Here is a 20881-nt window from a genome sequence, read left to right on the forward strand (position 1 = left end):
TTTCATCCAACCATCCCCTTATCATAGAACTGGAAGAGACCCCAGAAGGTCATCAAGTCCAGCCCCCCGCTCTAGGCAGGACCAATCCCATCTAAATCAACCCGGCCAGGGCTTTGTCAAGCCGAGACTTAAATACCTCTAGGGATGGAGACTCCACTACTTCCCTAGGGAACCCATCCCAGTGCTTCACTACCCTTCTAGTAAAATAGTTTTTCCTAATATCCAATCTGGACCTCTCCCACCACAACTTGAGACCATTGCTCCTTGTTCTGCCATCTGTCACTACTGAAAACAGCCTCTCTCCATCCTCTTTGGAACCTCCCTTCAGGAAGTTGAAGGCTACTATCAAATCCGCCCTCACTCTTCGCTTCTGCAGACTAAACAGACCCAAGTCCCTCAGCCTCTCCTCGGTCATATGCTCCAGCCCCCTAATCATTTTGGTTGCCCTCCGCTGGACCCTCTCCAATGCTTCCGCATCCTTTTTGTAGTGGGGGGCCCAGAACTGGACACAATACTCCAGATGTGGCCTCACCAAAGCCGAATAAAGGGGAATAATGACATCTCTGGATCTGCTGGCAATGCTCCTCTTAATGCATCCTAATATGCCATTAGCCTTCTTGGCTACAAGGGCACACTGTTGACTCATATCTAGCTTCTCATCCACTGTAACCCCCAGGTCCTTTTCTGCAGAACTACTACTTAACTGGTTGGTCCCCAGCCTGTAACTATGCTTGGGATTCTTCCGTCCCAAGTGCAGGACTCTACACTTGTCTTTGTTGAATCTCATGAGATTTCTAGTGGCCCAATCCTCCAATTTGTTTAAGTCACTCTGGATCCTATCTCTGCCCTTAAGCGTATCTATCTCTCCCCCCAGCTTAGTGTCATCTGCAAACTTGCTGAGGGTGCAATCTATCCCCTCATTCAGGTCACTAATAAAGATATTGAACAAAACCGGTCCTAGAACCGAACCTTGAGGCACTCCACTAGAAACCGACCGCCATCCTGACATCGAACCGTTGATCACTACCCTCTGGGCCCGGCCTTCTAGCCATCTTTCTATCCATCTTACCGTCCATTTATCCAATCCACATTCCCTTAACTTGCTGGCAAGAATATTGTGGGAGACCGTATCAAAAGCCTTGCTAAACTCAAGGTATATAACATCCACTGACTTTCCCATGTCCACCGAGCCAGTTACCTCATCATAGAAGCTAATCAGATTGGTCAGGCACGACCTGCCCTTTGTGAATCCATGCTGACTATTCCTGATCACTTTCCTCTCATCCAAGTGTCTCAAAATGGATTCCTTTAGGATCCCTTCCATGATTTTTCCGGGAACCGAGGTAAGACTGACCGGCCTATGGTTCCCTGGATCGTCCTTCTTCCCTTTTTTGAAGATGGGCACTACATTTGCCTTTTTCCAATCATCCGGGATTTCTCCCGATCTCCATATGCAGACCATATGTAATCTGCACACCAGCTGGGTGTGGTTCACTGTCCCATGGCACTTAGACCACTTACAGAGAAAAAATGAGTTTCCTCTACAGTCTTAGCTGATAGCCATCTGGCTTTTAGCTCAAGCATAGAGGCATGAAACTTCAGAGGTCCCAGGTTTGGTTCCATCTGTCGGCCTTACATATACTCTTCCTTTTTCTTTGTCCTGCATAGAATGTTGCTCGTAGCTTGCCTTAGGGTATGTCTACACTACCCTGCTAGTTCGAACTAGCGGGGTAATGTAGGCATACCGCAATTGCAAATGAAGCCCGGGATTTGAATTTCCCGGGCTTCATTTGCATAAGCCGGGCGCCGCCATTTTTAAATCCCGGCTGGTTTGAACCCCGTGCTGCGCGGCTACACGCGGCACGAACTAGGTAGTTCGAACTAGGCTTCCTAGTTCAAACTACCATTACTCCTCATTCCACGAGGAGTAACAGTAGTTTGAACTAGGAAGCCTAGTTCGAACTACCTAGTTCGTGCCGCGTGTAGCCGCGCGGCACCGGGTTCGAACCAGCCTGGATTTAAAAATGGCGGCGCCCGGCTTATGCAAATGAAGCCCGGGAAATTCAAATCCCGGGCTTCATTTGCAATTGCGGTATGCCTACATTACCCTGCTAGTTCGAACTAGCGGGGTAGTGTAGACATACCCTCAGAGTAGAGAAACAGCCACATCAATCCCAGCTTCAAACACTTCCACTACTTCCCTTTCCCAATACATTTTTTTTCCAGGATCCAATTCAAAAAGTCCTCCATAACGTTCATGGCCTTGCTCCAGCCTACCTCCTGGCCCTCATCTACTACACCCTGCTCTGGTCTTTCACACAGTCTCATCAGTGTTGGTGCAAAAATGTTCTCTAAAGCTACTGGCACCTGGAACAGCCTCCCTCGCTCTCATTGTCCCACTCAGTGCAAATTTTCTTATGGTTTCAGTTCTGAATTTCTCTCTACTTCCCTGCCCCTTTATTAAACTAACTGTGGGAAATCTTTTAGGTGACACTATGAGGTTGTTTTGTAAAAGCTTATAGCATCCTTCTCTTGTTGAGCTAGTATAACTGTTCTCTGGGTAGAGATGCAAATTCCATTATTATGTAATTCTATAAAGTGTGTACATGCATCTAGATATAGGTCCCAGAGCAGGGATAGGAAACCACAAATACAGACCATCCTTGCTATACGTCCAGGATACATTCCAAAAAACATGGACTTATAGCGAAACAACATAAAGCGGAGAATTTTTCCCCATAAGAATTAATGTAAATGTGGGGGATACATTCCGGGACAGTCTTTACATCACCTTAAAGAAGCAAGGTGGGGAATTTTACTCGATAAGAATCAATGAAACAAGGGGAGGTTAGGTTCCATAACTTAGGAAATGCCACACTTCTGTTTTTAGCAACACGTAATCGTGATTTTATGACATTTTACTGTAATTTTTAGTAATCTGACCTTAAGAAGGTGATGGTTTTGCTTGTTGGTGTTGATGAAGAATTAGTTTGAGGATGAGGGTGGGGAAGCAGGGTGGAGGATCATCAACAGCCATCTCAACCTCACAAACATCCACCACCTCAATGACTCAATGATTCAGCAATACCTGCTGCATTGGTGTCAATAACAAACAACGTCACGACTCCTGGAGGCTCTTCAACGGCTGCTGCATGGGTTTTCTTCTGCTTTTTATTGCCAGACGGTCCTGGCTGAGGCTCATCCGTGAATGATTTGGGATCCTTTTATACAGTAGAGTCCCGATTATCTGACCTAAACGGGATTGACAGGTGGGCGGATTAACGAAAATGTCGGATAATAGGGATTACCTGTACAGTAGGTGATTTGGGTGGCCTGGCCCCTTCCCTCCCTGCAGCCCCCAGGTGCGGGCCAGGAGAATGGCCCCGCTTGCTGCCCCTTCGCTCCAGGCGCCGCCGCTGCTGCTGCTGCTCCTGCTCCTGCTGGTGCTGGTCCGTCCCCATTTCTGCCTGCTCCCTTCCCTCCCTGCAGCGCCCGGAGTGAGGGGGCAGCAAGCGTGGCCTTTCTCCCGGCCCGTGCCCGGGGGCTGCAGGGAGAGAAGGGGCCAGGCAGGAATGGGGACCGAGAGGCACCGGCAGGAGCAGCAGCAGCAGGGATGTCAGCAGCTGGGGAAGGAGAAACAGGCCAGGTCACAGGGCAGGCGGCCGGGGGCAGCGCGGGGTTTTAGTTTTGCTTTCAGGAGCCAGCTATGTCAGATAAAGTGGAATGTCGGATTAGCGAAGGTCGGATAATCCGGACTCTACTGTACTTGGTTAGTAAAAAAAGCACCCAGTGTTGCTTGCTTAGTGTGCTTCAGTTTGGCATCTAAAATCTGTCTAACATGACAAGCCATCTGCCGTGATTGCTGCTGCTCTTGAAGAGCAATCAATGAGATGGTCATGTTCCTTAAGAAAATCCATCATCTCCTCATACTGATTGAAGACATGTCAGAGGATAGGGATTGTGAGGCCAGTATTTGAATCTTTATCTTCATCGACACGATCTTCTTCATGGTGCTCTTTATCCAACTCCGCTAGATCATTACTGAGAGGCAAAGAAAAAGATTCCAACAACTCTTTTACATCATCCTCTTCGACTTCCTGAAAGCCAGCTTCCTTTGCTAGTTGGATGATTTCCTTATGTATGCGGGCTTCCAGAAAGCCTAAGTCATGCACAGCAACAGGATACGGGTTCTTCCAGACAGTGTTCATTAACTGATTGGAGACTTCTCACCTGGCAGCACCGATGATCACAAAAGCATCCATAATGTTGAATTTTTTCCAAAATTCCTAGCCTGTGGGTTTTTCTTCTCCATCAGTTTCCCGAATGAGTCTGCGGAATGTCCTCTGTAAATAATAAGCTTTGAAGTTTGCGACAAGCCCCTGGTCCATTGGCTACATGAGTGAGGTTATCCTTGGTGGCATAAAAACAACCTTGATGTTAGGACAGAGGGATTAAAAATCCAAGTTGTGGGTGCTAGCGTTGGCCAGGATGAGACTGTTGAATGTAGGATGAGTCTCCTCGCAATACTTTTTCATTTCTGGAACAAAATAATCCACAAACCATTCAGGGAAAAGCTGCCTGGTCATCCAGGCCTTTCTGTGGGATTTCCAAATGACAGGAAGCCGAGATTTCACATAGTGCAAATCCACGTTATGAAAAACTATGATACACTAGAAAGGGCTTCAGCTTCATGTCTCCACTGGCATTGCCCCCTATCAGCAGAGATAGGTGATTCTTCAAGGCCTTAAATTCAGAAGCAGAATTCTTGTTCACAGAAATATAGGTCCTAGATGGCATGTGTTTCCAATACAAGCCCGTTTTGTCAGCACTTGAAATTTACCGTTGGTCGTAGCTGCCGCCTTCTATGATGGTCTTCAGCAATTCAGGAAATGTTTCCGCTGAATCCTTATCTGCACTCGCAGCCTCTCCCTGCACTTGCACATTCTTAAAGACGTATCTTTTCTGGAACCTGTGAAACCATCCCCAGCTGGCATTGAAGGGTCCAGGTTCAGCAGTTTCTCCTTCTATTCCAATTTCTTTATACAAGCTCATGGCCTTCACTTGAATGAAGGCTGGGCTGATGGGCGTATTCTGCTTGTACAGATCATGCAGCCTTATAGACAACAAGTGTTCCATTTTCTCCATCCTGTCACTTCTTTGCTGTGTAAGCTTCACAGACGCATGCTGCAGCACAAGTTTTGCTGTCTCCAAAATTTTCGCACAATTCTTAATAAGCGTGCGTATGGTCATCAGAGGCACTCCAAGATGGTGAACAATATCGGCAGAGCATTAACCCTTCCTATAATGATCCAATAGGCTCAGTTTCACACCCTGTCTTACTCTACTCCAATGCTTCTGACGCTCTCCAACTTGTTTTTTAACATCACTTGCACTTCCTTTAGGCATGTGGAAGGATTGCACAATGTAACACAACACTGTACAGTATCAATCACAAGTGAAATGTACTGTGAAGGATAACACAGCAGATGCACGGTATCTTTGCACAACGTAACAACACACCATGAAAGGAGTGAGTCTCGACACTTGGTGCGGGTTGCTACAGCGCACAGTATTCCTTCGTGTCTGCTGCATCTGCGCAGCACACGCGTTGGCCGTTTTCTTTGATTTGTGTTCAAGCAGCTGACTTTTGTTTGAGCACATTTTTCATTTTTTTTTAAGCAACGTGATCGGGGAATGTGAAGACTTATAACAAAACAGTTCCCAAATTCATCAACCATGTTAATGTGAACCAACATATACCAGGGCGACTTATAGCGAGGACGGTCTGTTGTGAGTGAGCCACATGAGTGGCACTCCTTCACCTCAGTGGGCTGCAGCAGCCTGCAACCCACTGGGACTACACCCGCAGCCCCACAGCCGCCTTGTCTGCCCCCCGGCACCTTTTGCACACTGGGGCACCGGAGCCCGTGCTAATCTGCTCCTTCTCATCCCACCCAGCACTTTCAGAGTGTGCAGATCACTTCCATCCCTGCTTCTCCTCCTCCCTCCCAGAGCTGGAATGCTCCAAACAGCTGATTTGGAGTGTTCTAGCTCCGGGAGGGAGGGGGAAAAGCAGGGACAGAGCGAGAATCAGGTGATTCGCAGCTCCTCTCAAAGAGCTGGGAGGGAGGGGGAGGAGAAAGTAAGTGGGATGCTTCAGTGTGCGAGAGGTGTGTTGGGGAAAGGGGTGCAGCTAGGGGGTCCATGGGCCACAGATGGAGCCCTAGTGGGCCACATGCAGCCTAAAGATGTTAAATATCGAGTAATTTACTAGTGGAGTAGTGAATGGAATTTCCATTGACTGCTCGACTAGTCGATAGGCACTCCTGCATTCCTCCTTTCAAATGTATAAGAGCCCCAGCAGGGGCTCTTGCGCATTTCAAAGTGGAAGTGCCCTCATGGAGCCTGGGGTTTGCAGGGGACTCAGAGATCCCTGCTGACCCCAGGCTCCATGCTGCGCTGCCACTTTGAAATGCCACGCGGAGCCCGGAGTGAGCTGGGGACTGATCCCGGGCTCTGCGCGGCCTTTCCACGGAATCTGGGATCAGCTGGGGACTGTGGAATCCGGGCTCCACGTAAACATCGTGGCGGCGTTTCAAAGGGGCAGTGTCACACAGCTGATCCTGGGATCAACTGTGTGGCGCTGCCGCTTTAAAGTACCCTCTGTTCCCCCTCCCTTGCTGCCTCTATCTGATAGAGGTAGCAAGGGGGGGAGGGGAAATCAACTAGTTGACTTGACTATCCGATAAGTCGACTAGTCCTTAACATCCTTAATGCAGCCTGTGGGCTGCAGGTTGCCCACCACTGTCCTAGAGTCATTTATTCAGGTACTGAGTCCTGATACCCACATAAAACCTCATCACTCTAGATTCATTTATCTTCCATTAGAACTAAAGAATTGGTAGTGCTGAAACTAATATGCAAATGTTTATTTGCATATTCAGAAAGCATGCTTTGACTGTGTTCACATCCCTAGTGCCTGTGTTTTCTTTGATATTTTAATAAAGATGCTTGAGTAGTTTAACTGCTCAAGGAGAGTGAATTTTATGCTCAAATATTTGCCAAAGACAAATTAAAAGTTTTCTTTTCCATTGCAACACTTGAAATTTCTGCTGTATTACATAGTTACATAAACTATCCAATCAGGAAATTGAAATAATCCCACATTCTCTCCTAAATGATCCCTCCTAACCACACATTGTAATTCTTGTAGCACAAACATCGAACGTTTTCCTGACAAAGTTCACAAAGAAATCAACAGCTTTGAGACAAAACACCTCACGTATTCTGCTTTTTAGTCTCAGTGCATAACTGTACAAAGCACAGATGGAAACTAAAATGCACAATGGAATCATAAAAAATATTCCAAAAATTCCCCACAGTTGTCACACAAGTGTAAACCAGAAAGCACCTGGCTTGATTCTCAGAGACCAGGTTGAATCTGTGGTGGCAGTAACTAGATAAATCATTTCTTCGGAGATGAGCACAATTGATCTGACATCAGTGAGACGCAGTAAACATGGACCTTCCTAGTGCTCAAAGTACAGATCACATCTCAGAATAGAATTGCATGTCATGGTAATGTAATGGAGTAAAAGGTGGTGGGGGCTCAGAGCTTGGGGCCCCTTGGGCTTTGCACCAAAGTTCCCTTTAAGCTGCATGGTCTCAGCCGCACAGTGGTTCAAAGCTCCCCAGCAGGTGGCGGGATCAGCTGATCGGCGGGGATGGGCCCCTGTAAACAGGTGGGGGAAAGAGGTAGTGACTGAGTGCTGGCTTCTGGGCAATGAGGTGGAGTCAGGGGGGCAGTTTGTTTGGGGTGTCTGGCTCACTGCAGTCTTCTGTTAGGCTGGTTTGGAGGGGTGGGGGAAAGCTGTGTGTGTGTGCGTGCGCCAGCCAGCCAGCCAGCCAGGAGAACATTTACATGATTACATTTCAAGTTTACATATAGGTGTTAAAAGAATTTTTTCTTTCTTATCTTAAGCCATTAACAGTTTCAAAGAGGGTAGCTGTGTGAGTCTGTAGCTGAAAAAAACAGTAAATAGGACTACGGTGTTGTAGGACTTATTTGCAAGCTCTTTGAAACATGCAAATGTCTGCAACCCTGAAGCCAGGTTTTAATTTGTTCTGGGGCTTCTACTCTTCCTCCAGTGGAAGAAGGCTAATTCCCTACCTTTGTACAGCACCTTTGGAGTCAGCAAGGGTGCCTCAGAGCAAGTAGGCACAGGTGTCTTGTTTTAATATATTTTATTCCACACGTATGGATTGCTTAAAATATAGGTATATATGGTGTGTGTGTGTGTGTATGGTTTGTATTGGCGATGTACGTGTGACGGCACGTTGGGGGTCCCCCATCTCCTGCACCCCGAAATGGCACAAACAGACCGCACCAGCCGGTGGAATAGAGGAAGTTTATTGCCTCTCCAGGATACAGCACAGCACAGATGTAATCTGGTCACAGAGCTGGGCTAGGATGCCTCAGGCCCCCTTGAGATGGGGGAGACTGGGCCCCTAAACTCCAGCCCCTTTCCCTAGGCTGTCTCCTCCATGCCCCCAGCCAGCAACTAAACTCTCTTCCAGCCCTGCCCCCCAGCCAGGGCAGCCTCCACCGTCCTTTGTTCCTCTCCATGGGGGGTGTCTGGTTCAACAAGTTTGGCATCATCTTTGCATAGTGAGGTTTTCCCTGCTGGGTCTTGCTCCAGACAGCAGGGGTCACCACAGCCCAGCAAGTACCCCCACTACGTGTCAGTACGTCGAAACACTACCTCAATATGGGTGATGCACATAAGAAAATTCCACCCGCCCAAGGATAGAAAATGTTAGAGGGAACACTGCTTTGCACCCACGGGGATTCCGTCTGGGGGGAGGAGCCGAGCAGCGGCTCAGCCCCCAAGGGCGCCATGGAGTGGACACTGTGGTACCTCATCACCTACAGGGTTGGACACCCTGGAATCACCTACCTGCCCATCCCTGTCTTGCTATGCCCAACCTCCCTGCCCTCTGCTCCTCCATTTCCCTGAAACCACCCCCCTCACTCCTCCCGCACTCCAGGCCCACGGGGCAAGCGGAAGCGACAGGGAGGACTGAGGTTCAGGGCTTCCCATAGGCAAGAAGCCTGGGATTCTGGAGTTAGTGGATTTTATGGACCTTTTTAGACTCTGGGGTGGGGACAAAAATGAGGGGTTCAGTGTGCAGGATGGGGCTGCCAGTGAGTGGGATAGGGATGGGGTGCAGGATCTGGCAAGGAGCTGGGATGCAGAAGCAATCTGGAAGTAGGGGGTCTGGCCAGGGGGAGCAAGCAGGAGCAAGGGAGGGTGCAAGGAGCAACCGTGGACGCAGGAGCAGACTGGTGGTAGGGTGTCTGGCCAGGGCAGGGAGATGGGGGCAGGGAGTGCCTGGGCTAAAGCTGCGGGGCACAGTGGCTGAGAGAGTTCAGGGAGATGGGAGGCATTTGCGCAAGAGGGATTTTGCCCGAGCGGGAGCAGCATAGCATTGCCACGAGAACACTGACAATCTTACATGAGATCGTCAGTGTTCTTGCGGAAATTCAAGCGGCCAGTGTAGACAGCTGGCAAGTTTTTCTGCAAAAGCACTTGCTTTTGCGGAAAAACTTGCCAATCTAGACGCAGCCAAAGAGAGAAAGAATTAGTGTGCTCTACAGCCTTCGTTGAGAGCCTGCTGGCCTTTAGGTCAAGCAGTAGAAGCTTATGCACGAAACTCCAGAGGTTCCCAGTTTGGTTCTACCTGCTGGTGTTACAGATAAACACGAAGAAACCTGGAAACAAAGAACTGTGGTGAAAACAAAACTCTTAGGTCCAGGTCAGGAAAAGATCAACTTTGGCCTAAGTTAAGAACCACTGTTTAGGGTAAGAATTTGCATGTAACAAGTTTCTTAGTGGATTAAAATTAGTTGGCATCTTTTGTTTATTTCAACTTAGCAACGTTGATCTGTCTGTTTTCACTTGTAACCACTTAAATCCTACTTTTTAATTTTAATACTTAATAAAAACACTTTTGTTTATCATCAAGCCCAGTGTAAATAATTGTTACAGGTGGGGGAAGTAACCAATGTGTGTATCTCTCTTTCATTGATAAAGAGAGTAGACATCTTCATGAGCTTTCTGTATGTAAAACTTTACACAGGGTCAGATGGATTTATTTGGGGGTTTGGTCCCTTTTGGGGATTGGGTTCCTGGGTGCGGTCAATGGTCTTATAAAGGAATCCTCCAGAGCTGAGCTGGTTCAGTGTCCCAAGAGAGCAGGGAGACGCGGAGCGGCTTTTCTCGCCGCGTATTTGCTCCGGGTGTCCCTGGTCCAGAGAGACGCGGAGCAGGCTTCTCTCGACAGGGCTTTCCTCCGCGTCTCCCTTTTCTGCTGGGGGCCCCACAGCAGACCAGGGAGACACAGAGCTGCTTTTCTCGCAGCAGAGGACGTGGGCGGCAGGACCGCCCGCGTCCGCCACAGTGAGAAAACCCTGGTCTGCTGGGGGGGGGGGGCACACTAGCTTTTCTCCGTGTCTCCCTGGTCTGCTGGAGGACCCCCCAGCTGACCAGGGAGAAGTGGAGGGGCTTTTCTCGCTGCGGGTTTGCTCCACGTCTCCCTGGTCTCCTGGGGGAGGTTTTTTCAAAGGCAGCGTTGGCAAGCCGCCGCTTTTTTTAAATTTAAATTTTATAAATTAGTAGTATCCGGACCGGGTTCCTGTTTGAAGATCGCCTGATTAAGCAACTGCCCTGGGATCGAATCCTTTGCTCCGTGGGACCCGATTGGATCTAGCCCTTTTTAGGGCTTCTGATACCAAGACTCTGCAATCAACAGCCTTATTTCTAAGCACCTCGGAAACCGCTCAGGAGCAAAAGCCTCCAGTTGTGTGCGGGGTTTTTTTTTTTTTTGGCCTGGAAGGGATTTAAATCCCTACCGCAGTTTTTCTGCTGGCTGCTCTACAGCTGATCTGCAATCAGCTGTTCAGTCCCCACCCAGGCACGTCTTTTGAGACTGCCTATTGGCGGAGGCTCTTCTGCTGCCTTAAAGCAACAGCTGCTCTCTCCTTTTTGCTACACTGGATCCTCTGCTATCGGCTGTGGATCTGCTCCGCTGGATCTGCTCCGCTGGATCCTTCCTGCTGCCTTTGGACCTGCCCCTGCCTCCTGCTCCAGTTTCCTGGGACCTGCTCTGGACCTGCTCCTGCCCCCTGCTCCTGGGTCCTGCTCCTGCCTCCTGAGACTTGTTCCTACCTCCTGAGACCTGCTCCGGATCTGCTCCTGCAACTGCTCCGGACCTGCTCCTGCCTCCTGGGACCCGCCCCTACCTCCTACCTTTGCTCCGCGTCTGCCTGGTCTGCTGGCCCCCCCCACCCCCTCCCCGGCTGTGGATCTGCTCATCTGGATCTGGATGTGGACCTGGACCTGGATCTGGACCTGGACCTGGACCTTTGCTCCACGTCTGCCTGGTCTGCTGGCCCCCTGCCCCCCCCCCCCCGTCTGCTGCCCCCCAGAAGACCAGGGAGATGCCTAGCAAAGCCGCGGGGAGCAAAGCCACTCCGCGTCTCCCTAGTCCGCTGGGAGACGCGGAGCGTACTTTCTCGCTGCGGCTTTGCTCCACGTCTCCTTGGTCTCCTGGGGGAGGTTTTTTCAAAGGCAGCATTGGCCAGCCGCCACTTTTTTTCATTTTAATTTTTTTTTTTTAAATCAAGAAAGGGAGTCAGGGCTCAGAAGAGCAGAGGCAGAGGCAGGAAGACTGCTGGGAGAGGGGGCGGAGCCCGCCTGCAGATGAGCCTGGGGGCTGCCGGGAAGGGAGGAAGGCAGTAGGGAGGGAGGGAGGCGAGCGGGGCGCCGCCCAGAGGGCCCCTGGCACCCCACCACTACCCGGGCCTCCCTGGGGCGAGGGAGGGTAGGTCGGAGGAGGCGCGCGGGGTGGGTGAGTCGGGTCGGTCTCGCTGCGGTCGCCGTGAGCGAGGAGAGGGCGGCGGGCGGTGAGCGAGCGGGCGGGACTTAGAAAATTTCTATTCCCCCGCGCTGGGGGACATCTTGGGAGGGGGAGAGTACGTCTGTGTGCGCCGTAAGGTGAGGTAAGCTCGAGTGTAGTATCCGGCCCGGGGTCCTGTTTGAAGATCGCCTGATTAAGCAACCGCCGCAGTGGGATGGAATCCTTTGCTCCGTGGGACCCGATGGGATCCAGTCCTTTTTAGGGCTTCTGCACCAAGACTCTGCAATCAACAGCTGTATTTCTAGGCCCCTCGGAAACTGCTCCGGAGCCTAAAAGGCTCCAGTTGTGTGCGGTTTCTTTTTTTTTTAGCCTGGAAGGTATTTAAAACCCCTACCGCAGTTTTTCTTCCGGCCGCTCTACAGCTGATCTGCAACCAGCTGTTCAGGCCCCGCCCAGGCACGTCTTTTGAGACTGCCTATTGGCGGAGGCTCTTCTGCTGCCTTAAAGCAACAGCGGCTCTCTCCTTTTTGCTACACTGGATCCTCTGCTATCGGCTGTGGATCTGCTCCGCTGGATCTGGATCTGGACCTGGACCGTCCTCCTGCCTTTGGACCTGCCCCTGCCTCCTGCTCCTGTTTTCTTGGACCTGCTCTGGACCTGCTCCTGCCTCCTGCTCCTGGGTCCTGCTCCTGCCTCCTGAGACTTGTTCTTAACTCCTGAGACCTGCTCCGGACCTGCTCTTTCAACCTGGGACCCGCCCCTACCGCCTACCTTTGCTCCGCGTCTGCCTGGTCTGCTGGCCGCTCTCCCCCCCCCCCCCGTCTGCTGCCCCCCCAGCAGACCAGGGAGACGCGGAGCAAAGCCGTGGGGAGCAAACCTGGACCTGGACCTTCCTGCTGCCTTTGGACCTGCCCGTGCCTCCTGCTCCTGCTTCCTGCTGTGATTGGCAGGTGGAAACTCTTAGCTTCTAATTAAAGTTTGAATTCTAGAAGCCTCTGCTGATTGGCTGAGCCTTGGTAGGGGGAGGGGCTTTATAAGGCAGTGGGCAAGACCAAGGAACTTGTGAATAGGTGATTGCTAACAGGGAGTTTTGAGAGGGAGTTCTCCAGGTGAAGGAGAAGCAGATACAGGAGTCTTGAGGGATGTGTGTTTTGTTATTGGGGCTTTCTTACTGCGCGCTGAGCTTGTGTTTGTTTGGTGTGTGGTGGTGTTGGTTTATTTATTTATTTATTTATTTCCCTGTTTGAGAGAGGCTTTAGAGAGGGAGTTCTCCAGGTAGAGGAGAAGCAGATACAGGAGTCTTGAGGGAAGTGGGTGTCCTGTTTGGGGCTTTCTTGCTGTGTGCTGAGCTTGTGTTTGTGAGTGAGGGTTGGTGTGTGTTCTTTTTTGTTTATTGTTTATTTATTTATTTATTTTCCCCTGTGTTTGAGAGTGAGGCTTTTTTGTTCTTTCCCACATCCCTCCTCCCCTTCATGGAGTTTGTGTTGTGATTGGCTGTGATTGGCAGGTGGAAACTGTTGGCTTCTAATTAAAGTTTGAATTCTAGAAGCCTCTGCTGATTGGCTGAGCACTTGGTAGGGGGAGGGGCTTTATAAGGCTGAGCCCGGGGGCTCGCCGCCCTGTCCTCGCTCACGGCGACCGCACCGAGACCGACCGACTCACCCACCCCGCGCGCCTCCTTCGGCCTCCCCTCCACCGCCCAGAGGGCCCCCGGCGCCCCACCACCACAACCCGGGCTTCCCTGCTGCGAGGGAGGGGAGGCCGGAGGAGGCGCGCGGGGTGGGTGAGTCGGTCGGTCTCGGTGCGGTCGCCGTGAGCGAGGACAGGGCGGCGGGCAGTGAGCGAGCGGGCGGGACTTAAAAAATTTCTATTCCCCCGCGCTGGGGCACGTCTTGGGAGGGGGAGAGTACGTCTGTGTGTGCCGTGAGGTGAGGCAAGGTAGGCGTTTTTCCAGGGGAGGGGAGGGAGAGCCCGGCCCCAGCACCAGCCCTGTTTCTCAGCCTTTTGGCTGGAATGGAGTGTAGTATCGGACTGGACAGGGTTCCTGCTTGAAGATTTGCTGATGAAGAAACCGCCGTGGGATTGACTTCTTGCTCCGTGGGACCGATGGATCCAGCCCTTTTCAGGGCTTTTGCCAGCAGGATCCTCTCATCAGCCTTATTGCTAGGCCCCCTGGAAGCCGCTAAGGAGTGTAAAAGCCTCCGTTTATCTGCGTTTTTTTTTTCTTTAGCCTAGGAGGGATTTAAACCCCTTTTGCAGTTTTTCTGCCAGCCGCGCTACAGCTGATCGCAGATCAGCTGTTCAGGCCTCGCCCAGGCACGTCTTTTCAGACTGCCTATTGGCTGGGGCCTTCCTGCTGCCTTAAAGCAACAGCTGCTCGCTTCCTGGGACCTGCTCTGGACCTGCTCCTGCCCCCTGCTCCTGGGACCTGCTCAGAATCTGCTGCTCCTGCCTCCTGGGTCCTGCTCCGGACCTGCTCCTGCCTCCTGGGTCCTGCTCTGGACCTGCTCCTGGGTCCTGCTCCGGACCTGCTCCTGCCTCCTGGGTCCTGCTCTGGACCTGCTCCTGGGTCCTGCTCCGGACCTGCTCCTGCCTCCTGGGTCCTGCTCCGGACCTGCTCCTGGGTCCTGCTCCGGACCTGCTCCTGCCTCCTGGGTCCTGCTCCGGATGCACTCCTGCTACCTGCCCCGGACCTGCCTCCACCTCCTGAGGTCTACTTCAAGCCTGCTCCTGCCCCCTGAGACCCACTCCGTTCCTGCCCCTGCACTCTGGGACCTGATCCGGACCTGCTCCTGCCTCCTGGGATCTGCTCCTGACCTGCTCCCGCTCCCTGAGGTAACAGCATTCGCTGGGCTCTCCTGCCGTGAGCTGCACTTGCCCCTGCCCCAAGATGGCTTCCCGGAGGGCACCACTAAAGGTCCCCAGTGCTCCCCGCTGCAGCAGCGCAAGGATTACCAGAGCCAGCAGCTGTGAGAGGAAAATCAGCACCTGGCTGAAGCCTGCTGCCGCTACAATTGCTTCAGGGTCGGCACTGCACTCTCGCCGCTCGCCTGCTGTTCTCCGGGAGGCTGACGAGATTTCACGGTTGCCCGACCCGGGATCTGCTCCTCCCCGTACCGCCTCTCCAGATCTGGGAACTGCTCCCCACCCTGAAGTCCCATCGAGGACACCTGCCAGAGGACCTTCCATGCTAGACCAGGTCTCTCCCGGCCACCCTCCTGGCCCCCTGACCAGGATCCAAGTCGCTGCCTGCTGCAATGATGCCTCCCCGGCTCCAGACCCGGCCTCTGCATGCCGCCCTGCTACCTCCGCAACGCTGGACCCCTCGCTGTTGGAGAGGATCCCGCGCTCTACTGTCCTCCCGGTACGGGACCCCCTGCCTGGGGTGCTGATTCTGCTACTGAACTGGGCCTGTTGCTGGCCCTGGGCTCTGCCTGTCTCCCTGCTGCCTCCCCGATACTGCACCCACCGCTGTCCCTGGACCAGGCCCGCTGCCCTGCTGCCTCCTGGACACCGGACCCCCCGCCGGCGGACAAGACCCAGCGCCGTGGTGCCCCCCTGACGCTGGATCCCGTGCTATCCCCAGCCTTTGGCTGCTGCTGTCCTGCCTCTGTGGCGCCGAACCCGCAGTTGACCCTGGACTCTGAACACCCCCTTGCCACCCCCGTGGCCCCGGAACTCCTGCTGGAGCCGGATCCTGCTTCTCGCCCTGCTGCGTCCCCAGGTCCGGACCTCCAGCTGATCCCGGATCCTGCCTCGCACCCTACTACCTCCCTGCTGGTGATCCCCGCGCCGGACCCCGACGCTCCTTGCTGTCCTGCTGCCACCCCAGCGCAAGACCTCGTGCCGGACCTGGTCCCTGCTTGTCTCCCCACTGTCTCTCCAACACCAGACCCAGACCCGGGCATCGTCCCCCGCCCTGCTGCCAGACGGTCCCCCCCGCCAGGACCAGACCCTACCCACTGCCTGGCCGAGCTGATCTACCTGGACTTTCCATTCCTGACCACACCTTCCTGTGCCCAGACTGCTTCCCCTTCCGAGGAGTGAGGACCCTGGCGGCCCTCAGCAAGCACGTGAAGTCAGTGCACCGGAAACAGATCGCCTTCCGCTGCGAGCGATGCCACGGCCTCTTTGAGACACAGAAAAGGTGCAAACGACACCAAAGCACCGCCTGTAAAGGCCCCCGTGCCCGAGTCGTCCCCTCGACCCCGATCCGGCTGGTGCCCACTACGCCGTGTAGCAGAAAACAACCGTTGCCAGGCCACGAGAACCTCGCTCTGGTCGAGAGCACCCTCACCACACAGCCCACCCCTTCACCGCGAACCAGCCCTGCACCTGACAGTCTTCCTCTAAGAACCGGCCCTGTGCCTGCCAGCCTTGAACAGGGGTCCAGCCCGGCTCCCTGTGCTGTCAGGACAAGCAACGGCCCGTCTCCGGGGCCCCGCACCCTCAACTCTGCCGATCCTCAGACCTCCCCGCCGCTGATTGTCCGGAACTTGTCTGTACAACTGGACCATTTCCTGTCCACCGTCAGGAATGCCACCGGTGGTCGCCAGATCAGCGCTCCTCCACGGATTAGCTCACCCCGGTCACCTGTCAGCGGGACCAGCCCCCCTCTCCGGTCCACCGAACGACGTCCGGCACCTGCCTCCAATGATCCCTCCCTCCAAAGGACCCCGGTGGCCGCCACAGAGACCCCCGAACTGGTCAGGGACTGCACCGGGCCCCCTGTGCCCCGAGACCACTGCCAGCCCGCCGGCTTCAGACGACAACCCCGCGCCTCCACTAGCGCCTCCGGAGATACCGACTCTCTCCGATCTGGAGCCGACTCCTCTGGCACACCTGCCCGGTCATCAGAATCCCGCCCCGCTGCCATCTCCTCTGCACAGAGATCCCGTGCTCCGGCGGCCTCCCTGCCTATCCCTCCTGCAGGGGAGATAAGTTACCAGCACGGACGGGGCTCCCGCCGTGAACGAACCACCACGGCTTGGCAGCAGCTGTGGCTAAGAGAGCTGACATCGATTGACTCCTTCGATGGCTTGGTGACCGTGACGGAGCGACTAACAGACGACCTGGCTGCAAGTGCCGGGCCAGATCGCCGCGGTAAATCCCGACCCCCGCGCCGACCCCCGTCACCCAAAATGACCGCCAGCTCCAGGGGGGGGAGACGAGGGGCCACCGGCCACCGAGACGACTCGGTCGCCGCGACCCGACTCCAAGCGCTCTACCGCACCAACCGCCCAAGGGCCGTGAGGGAGATCCTGGAAGGTGCCCCGTCTCACTGCACGATCCTGCCCGACGCACTTCACTCGTACTTCACCTCTGTGTTCACGAAGGAACGTCCCCGAGAGGGGCCCCACCCGGACTGTATCCCTCAGCTACCAAGACTAGACGCCACCGACGACCTGGACAGGGACTTTACCCCGGAGGAAGTCCAGGTACGGTTGTCCAGGACCACCAACACCGCCCCCGGGAGAGACGGCATCCGGTACCTCCAGCTAAAGAAATGCGACCCTGGATGCCTGGTGCTAGCCGCCCTCTTCACCGCCTGCAAGAAGTTACGGCGCATTCCTGACACCTGGAAAAGTTCGATGACCGTCTTGCTGTACAAGAAGGGCGACCGTACTGATCCGGAAAACTGGAGACCCATCTCGCTGGGCAGCACTTTATACAAACTTTATGCCAGCTGCCTGGCGGCCAGGATCACTGACTGGGCTGTTCACGGTGGCGCCATCAGCTCCACCCAAAAAGGCTTCATGACCTGCGAGGGCTGCTACGAGCATAATTTCGTGCTCCAGGCAGCCCTCAGAGAGACAAGGAAATCCCGTGGACAATGCGCCATCGCCTGGTTGTACCTCGCGAACGCCTTCAGTTCCGTCCCCCACCAACACATCACAGACACCCTGACAGACTTTGGGGCCCCGGACGCCTTCCTCCACATCCTCCGGGATCTATATACAGACTGCACCACCACTATCCGTGCCACCACTGGAGAAACTGCGCCCATCAACATCCACCGTGGCGTGAAACAGGGCTGCCCCCTCAGCCCCATCATTTTTAATCTGGCCATGGAACCCATCCTGCGTGCCATCTCCCGGAGCCCGGACAGTCTGGACCTGCACGGCGTGAGGGTCGACGTCCTGGCGTACACCGACGACCTGGTCCTGATCGCCGACAGCGCAGAGGGGTTGCAGCGGATGCTCTAAGTCGCCGGCCGGGCCGCCGACTGGATGGGCCTTCGCTTTAATGCCCGGAAATGTGCCACCCTCCACGTCAACGGCAGTTTAAGAACTCTCACAAGGCGAACCACCTTCTCCATTCAAGGACAGCCCATGGCCTGCCTCCAGGAGGGCCAATTTTACCAACACCTGGGCACCCCAACGGGAGTATGGGTCGAGACCACTCCGACGGAAACCCTCCACAAAATCCTGAGGGACGCAGAGCTGCTTGACCGATCCCTCCTCGCACCGTGGCAGAAAATAGACACGGTTAACACCTTCCTGATCCCCCGGATCTCCTTCACCCTGAGAGGCTCTGCCGTCACCAAGGTCCCCCTGAACAAAGCTGACAGCACAGTTAGACTCCTTGTCCGGAAGTGGCTCTACCTCCCTCAGAGGACCTGCACGGACATCGTCTACATCCCCCACAGGCAGGGAGGTGCCAACGTTCCACGCATGGGTGACCTCTGCGACTTGGCCTCCATCACCCACGCCTTCCGCCTCCTGACCTGTCTGGATCGGAGAGTGCGCGACATCGTGGAGAACGCCCTGCGCGATGTAGTAAGGAGGAGGATTGCCAGGGACCCCACCACTGCGGATATCGCCACCTACCTCAGCGGTTCCCTCGAGGGGGACTTCAGGAGGGACGGAGGTGACCTCTCGTCCCTATGGTCCCGGGCCCGCAATGCCACCCGCCGTCTGGGAAAAAGGATTGGCTGCTGCTGGGTCTGGAGCGAGGCCCGTACGGAGCTTAGCGTCATGCTCCCCCGCATCACCGCACAAGGTCACACCACCGTCACCCCCGCGGCCAGGGCTCTGCTTGAGAGGTTGCTGAAAGGGACCATCCGCCACCACTACGCAGACACCCTGGCTAAGAAACCGGACCAGGGCAAGGTGTTTGTCACCAGCAGGCAGGACGCCAGCAACCACTTCCTCCGGGCTGGCAACTTCACCCGCTTCGCTGACTGGCGCATCATTCATCGAGCCCACCTCAACTGCGTCCCCCTGAATGGCGCCATCCGCCATGGCACCAGAGACACATGGTGCAGACGGTGCGGATACCCCCTGGAAACACTGCCCCATGTGCTTTGCGGCTTCACGACACATTCGGAGGCCTGGCGGCGGCGGCACAACGCCATCCAGAACCGCCTCGTGAAGGCTCTCCTGCCGACCCTCGGAGCCGTCGCTGTGGACTCCCCCATCCTGGGTACTAATAGCCGCCTGCGCCCAGACATCGTGGTCACAGACGAACAGTCCAAGAAAATCCTCCTGATCGACGTGACGGTGCCCTTTGAAAACTGCATGGCCGCCTTCCGTGTCGCCCAGGAAAAGAAGCTCCACAAATACACGCAGTTGGCCGACAACCTGCGGTCCCGTGGCTACTCGGTGGCGGTCCATGCCCTGCTGGTGGGAGCTCTGGGAGCCTGGGTCCCGTCGAACGACGCGGTGCTGGAGGCCTGCGAGATCGGTCGTCGCTACGCAGGTCTGATGCGCAGGCTGATGGTGTCCGACGCCATCAGGTGGTTCAGGGACATTTATACTGAATACATCATGGGTCAACGCCAGTATGGCGCCATCTAACCACCCGGCCCCCCCTGACATCTCCAGTATGCCCTGCCAGGCCTGCTCCCGGACCTGCCCCTGCTCATATCCCCCACGCTTCATCCTAACCTGCTCTCGCCCTACTCCCTAGGCCCTGGACCTGCCTGAGGCCTGCTTCTGCCCCTGGTCCTTAAACTGCTATTAACCTCCTTGCCCTCTGGCCCTGCCCGGGACCCCTTTCTGCCGCCTATAGGTCCAGTCACTCGTGCTAAGCAGGGCCCCAACGAGTGCTACTGTCACTTCCCTGGCCTTCTCCTGCATAGTCCAGTAGTTAGTCTTCTCTTTACTCTTTTTCCTCGCCCTCTGTTAGTGACAAATAGCGCCCCAGACAGCTCCTTGATCCTTTACGTTTTGTTCAATGCTGTCTGGTGATCTCTCCCTACAGGATTGCCTATTAGATGAGTTCTTTTTTGTCAGTTCCCTCCTCCAACACTCATACACGCACGTTCTCTCTCCACACAGTGGTGGAGATACATCAGGCGACCCCCTCCCTATCCCTTCCTCAGCCCTCATGGAAGAGCGTTTTATTCTACGAGGCCCGTATTGTCTGCACAATCTGCAATTGTAAACCGTACTGTATGTATCTGGGACTGGAGAGGTTCTCTTCTCTCTACACTGACCCAATGTTGCTATCTACCCTGCAATACAACCCGCTCCAGCTCCCCAGATGTATTCTACCTCACGCTTGTTAAGTTTACTGTACTCTATTTGAAACATTCACTCAATAAACTCATTTAATATATAGTAGGTCTGTCTGTCCCGGCTTCAGGGTAGGCTTCTTTCCTTCTCCTATACCGTCGCCGTGGCTTTGCTCTGCGTTTCCCTAGTCTGCTGGGGGTCCTCCCCCAGCAGACCAGGGAGACATGGAGCGGCTTTTCTCACCGTGGCTTTGCTCCGCGTCTGCTGGGGGTGCCCCCCAGCCGACCAGGGAGACGTAGAGGAAAGCCACGGCGAGAAAAGCCACTCCGCGTCTCCCCCATCAGACCAGGGAAACGCAGAGCAAAGTCCCCCCCCCCCACCCAGCAGACCAGGCTTTTCTCGCTGTGGAGGACGCAGGCAGTCCTCCCCGGTGAGAAAAGCCGTTCTGCGTCTCCGTGGTCTGATGTGGGCAGTCCCTTCGCCCGCGTCCTCCACGGCGAGAA

General features: G+C 54.5%; 2 protein-coding genes across 2 annotated transcripts; both read left to right on the forward strand.

The window, feature by feature from the left end:
- Positions 1-15569: 15569 nt before the first annotated feature.
- Positions 15570-18125, forward strand: LOC149523750 (uncharacterized; the record flags this gene model as incomplete). Its single annotated transcript, XM_089781536.1, has 1 exon — positions 15570-18125. A coding segment is annotated over one exon (2556 nt), but the record flags the coding sequence as incomplete, so codon positions are not given.
- A 24-nt stretch (positions 18126-18149) lies between these two features.
- Positions 18150-20463, forward strand: LOC149523751 (uncharacterized protein T26G10.4-like). Its single transcript, XM_089781537.1, has one exon. It carries the CDS (start codon positions 18150-18152, stop codon positions 19716-19718), a length of 1569 nt encoding a protein of 522 aa, XP_089637663.1. The 3' UTR covers positions 19719-20463.
- The last annotated feature ends 418 nt before the right edge of the window (positions 20464-20881 follow it).

Source organism: Pelodiscus sinensis, chromosome 12, assembly GCF_052426305.1.
Source record: "Pelodiscus sinensis isolate ZL-2025 chromosome 12, ASM5242630v1, whole genome shotgun sequence".
NCBI classification, from domain to species: Eukaryota; Metazoa; Chordata; order Testudines; family Trionychidae; genus Pelodiscus; species Pelodiscus sinensis.

Bases quoted from the DNA above. Each gene is read 5' to 3' on its own strand.
- LOC149523751 (XM_089781537.1), top strand. From the start codon at position 18,150: ATGGGCCTTCGCTTTAATGCCCGGAAATGTGCCACCCTCCACGTCAAC.